The 4,165-nt window shown below is 47.6% G+C and overlaps 1 protein-coding gene across 1 annotated transcript in view; it reads right to left on the bottom strand.

Moving 5' to 3' along the window:
* Positions 1–480: 480 nt before the first annotated feature.
* The window catches only part of AKR1D1 (aldo-keto reductase family 1 member D1), a 51,938-nt gene continuing 48,253 nt past the window's right edge, over positions 481–4,165 (bottom strand). Inside the window, exons 3-6 of the mRNA XM_042782690.1 lie at positions 3,797–3,919; positions 3,090–3,199; positions 1,407–1,572; positions 481–567 (exon numbers count right to left, since the gene is read on the bottom strand). Coding sequence (XP_042638624.1) covers positions 481–567; positions 1,407–1,572; positions 3,090–3,199; positions 3,797–3,919 — 486 coding nt within the window. The remainder of the gene's footprint in view (positions 568–1,406; positions 1,573–3,089; positions 3,200–3,796; positions 3,920–4,165) is intronic.

The following is a 4,165-nucleotide window of genomic DNA, read 5'->3' as shown; positions in this document are numbered from 1 at the left end:
CTGGTGGTGCAGTGGTTAAAGCATTCAGATGCTAATGAAGATGTCATCAGTTGGAACCCACCAGCTTCTTGGTGAGAGAAAGATGTAGCAGTCTGCTTCTGTGAAGAGTGACAGCCTTGGAGACCCTGTAGGCAGTTCCACTCTGTCCTCTAAGGGCGCTGTGGGTTGGAATCGACTCCACTACAGTGGGTTTGGTTTGGGCTTTGCTTCTGTGAAGACTGACAGCCTAGGAAACTATATGAGGCAGTTCCACTCTGTCCTGTAGGGGCGCTGTGGGTCAGAATAGACTCCAGTGCAGGGTTTGGGCACTGTTGCTGCGGCGGCTGTATGTCGCCGAGGGATGTTTAACATCCCGGACGTGCTGCCTCGGCCTGTGTCTGTACTTTCTGTGGGCACAGCTGGGGCTCAGGGAAGTCCTACTGGCTGATGATTGACAACACCATGCAGCTGGGCAGCACCCAATAACCGATCCCCCAGGACTCACATGAGCAACTCCACAAAGCGAATGTTTGTATTCAGACGTTCAATGCTCTTCATTTCTTCTTCAGTGAGAGAAAAGTCAAAGATCTGGTAAGACAGAAACAGAAGACAGAACATCTTTGAAGGTCGGCGACAGGTCAAGCTTGAGATCAAACTTGTGCTTGTGGATGAGTACCAGGCAGGGGACTGCACTGGGGCCCTGCCCACTTAGAAGCATGTGCAAATGCCTCCAGAGCTGGGCTAGTGCAGGCCGCCCTGCCGATGAGAAGAGGGGATTCCACTCTGCTGGTGGCCTTGGACAGAAGCCTGCTGGAGATTTCACACAAGCAATTCCCAACACTCCAGCAACACCCACAGGAACTCTCCACAGGACGGGGAGGTGTTAAACGTTACAGACACTGTCTAAGCAGGTGAGACGGAAAATGGAAGGGGGTGACAGGGTGGGTTCTGGGCGGTATTAAGAGTCACTTGAAGCTAGATAAGTTATCTCTGCTGGTCGCAGACTTCCTACAGAAGGAATACTGGCAATTGACACTCGTGAAGTCCAAATGGTCCTCCTCAATCATTCCCAAGTCTGCTTCCAACTTTTATCAGAACCACTAAGGTGGAAAGGTGACGATTAGGGTTTTGAATTGTACACGTTCTGTTTCTGCTGAGCTGGTGGAGAAGAGAGTAGGCAGAGCTGAGTCAACAGGTGAGGGAATGGGAGCAATAAGGGAGCTGGGAAATATGTACAAACGACAAAGCAGGTCCCCGAGTGCTGGGGACTGTCTCAGATTCAGCCAAAATCCAGTCCAGACACGGGCAGCTCGGATCCAGGAGCTGGTCTAGAAGAGGAAGGCATTGCACGTGGAAAGTTGGTGGCAAATTCTCTAAATGAAAACACCATACCTCTCTTTTCACCTTTCCAATAGCCATTCTCTCACCTGGAAGTTTTCTTTGATCCTCTCTGGATTAAAGCTTTTAGGAATGACAACCACCCCACGCTGAACGTTGAAACGCAAAGCAATCTGGGCTGCTGTCTTATTGTACTTCTTCCCCAGTGAGTTTAAGTGTGAGTCCTCTAGCAAAGGTGGAGAAGAGATGTTCACCCTTTGAAAAAACCAAAACATGCATCATATTGAACATGAGTCAGGAGATCCAACGGCTAGTCAGTCCCTCTCCTTCCATCTCCCCGTTCACCTCGTCACCTACCAGGACACTTGGGGTCACTTGCAGGCAGCTTCTCTGAGTGCAGAGTAGTCCTCACATAAAGAAGTGCGCTTAGTGTGCACAGGTCATGAGAGGCAAGTCCACAGAGTAGCTCTTCCAGAGGCCAAGTGATAGGTAGGTAAGACTCAGAGAGCTGGGCCAGAAGTGGGCATAGGGGGCAGGCAGGAGGAAGGAAGTGGTGGTAAGAGACCACGGTTTTCAGCACCGACTCAGAGCAGAAAAGTTTCTGGACCTATTCCAGAAACCTCTGGAATATACCGTAAGGAGCTCTGTTGGTGTGGTGCCTAAGGCATTTGACTGCTAACCAGAAAGGTGGTAGTTCAAAGCCACCGGCCACTCCACAGAAGGAAGATGGGACAATCTACTTCTGTAAGGATTTGTCACCTCGGACACCCAAAAGGGTGGCTATGAGTTGGAACTGACTCAATGGCAGTGAGTTTTATTTATTATTTTTTTCCTGGAATACACCACAGAAGTGTCACCATTGAAATCCAAGTTTAAAAAATTCAAAAATTTCAGGAAAAAATTTCAAAAATGTTTCTCAAATAATATTTATAGAGGCAGTGAGCATTAAACAGAAAAGTTTCGAAGTGGAGACACTCTTGTCAGATGTGGGAGTCACGGGGCCAATATGCATTCCCAGGAAGCAAAGGGCAGGATAGAGAGTGCTCATCCATGGGCATTGTCAAGATGTACACACTGTGTTCCGCAAAAACGTGTTCATGACTGCAGTCACGCGTGACTGTGCTGGCTGGTGTCGCTCCCAGGTGATAAGTCCCTCCCTCCTAGCCAAGTGACCCATCTTTATAGTTCAAAGGACTTCAGGCTGAAGCTGCCCTTACCTGCAAGCATCATTAACCACCCCCCCACCTTTCCTTTGCTCCCTATGTATAGAAACCCCTCTCTCTGCTTGAATGGTGCTGCTTTGTGTTTTTATTTAGCACTTCCCAGCTCAAGTTCAAGTCCTCAATAAAACTCCTTTTCTTTCATTCCTAACAGGGTATGAGGTTTTCTTTCCCAAGAAGCATTTCCTATGCTGCCAGCACGGCTGGGCAATTTCACACAGAGAGTGTAATTGATTCTTACAACACCTCAGTGAGGAGGATATTATCAGCTCCAATTTGTCTAACTAGAAAAACCCACCAGCCACTCCTCGGAAGGAAAGATGGGCAATCCTACTTCCATAGTGATACTGCCTTGGAAACCCAAGGAGGGGTCGCTATGAGTCGGGGGCGACTTGATGGCAAATAACAACAACAAGAAGACAGTGACTCAGAGAGGTTACTTTAGTTCCTTAAGATCACACAGCCAATGGTCACTCCAGTCAGGAAACCACATTAGCCTTATTCTCTGTGCCAAAGGAAACCCTTCTGGAAGAGGCATTCAGAGTTACTTACCAGAGCGGGTTCCTGGCGGTCCCCAAAGGGCTGTATGCAGTAATGACAATGTCATGCTGTCGGCAAAATTCCAAGAGTTTGGGCTGGGTGAAATATGGGTGGCACTCAACCTGTGAGAAGGATGCATTGCAGAGCAGAGCACAAAATTAAGGCTTTGTAGATGAACATGATTTTAGATAGCTTTTTAAAAAATCTACAGTAATATCCATTTAAACATATGACAGATATCGAGGAAAATCCGAAATATTTTTCCAAACAAGAAAGTTTACATTGTTTATCAATTAAAACAAGGTTAGTGGGGCCATTGTCTGTGAATTCATTCCAAAAAAGTTTGGGAACAAATTCAATTTTGTATAACAAGCACTGTTTAAACTTCACATGAGCAAACCCAATTATCTCTAGTAAACATTCCACCAAATACAATTTTCCAAAACAAACATGCATCACCTCAAGTTTCTGATTACCAGCCTTGTAAGTAGACATGCCACCACCTGTAGTCTGCCGCACTATGCTGGCTCCGTGTCGCTGTGGTGCTAGAAGCCACGCCACTAGTATTTCAGATACCAAAAGCATCACCCGTGATGGCCAGGGTCTCATGACAAGATACATGCGGCACTGCTACAAGGCGTCCTGGCTCCCACCCTGGGGTTCTTTCGGCTGAGCAATTATTAGATTGTTTTCCCCAAAGTGGAAGCTGTGAGCGGTACCTGGTTGTTAACGGGTTTGTGTTTGAGTCCGGGTTTGTTCAGGATGAGCTCCAGCTGCCTGCGGTTAAAGTTGGACACTCCCAGGGACCTCACCAAGCCGGCGTCTTTGCAAGCTTCCAAGGCCTGGGCGTAAATATCAACCAGTCAAAAAAGGAGCCTCAAAAGATCTCAGACGGAAGGCTATTTACAGGCGTAACTGTGAACTGTTAAAGGACAGTCCCTGAGTATGTTAACAGGCATTGTGAAGAAAAAAGAGAGGAGGGGCAGGAATTCAGTGATTGAATGAGTTTAGGAGCTAGCGTGCACCGTGTCTTCCCTTCGCTTTCCACAACGCACACCAGCAAATTCAAACTTCCCCGCCGTCCTGCC

Source organism: Orycteropus afer, unplaced genomic scaffold (assembly GCF_000298275.1).
Source record: "Orycteropus afer afer isolate SDZICR_OR568_19922 unplaced genomic scaffold, OryAfe1.0 scaffold00413, whole genome shotgun sequence".
NCBI lineage: Eukaryota > Metazoa > Chordata > Mammalia > Tubulidentata > Orycteropodidae > Orycteropus > Orycteropus afer.
The sequence above is the reverse complement of the archived record's forward strand: the minus strand, read 5'-3'. Positions and strand labels throughout refer to the sequence as shown.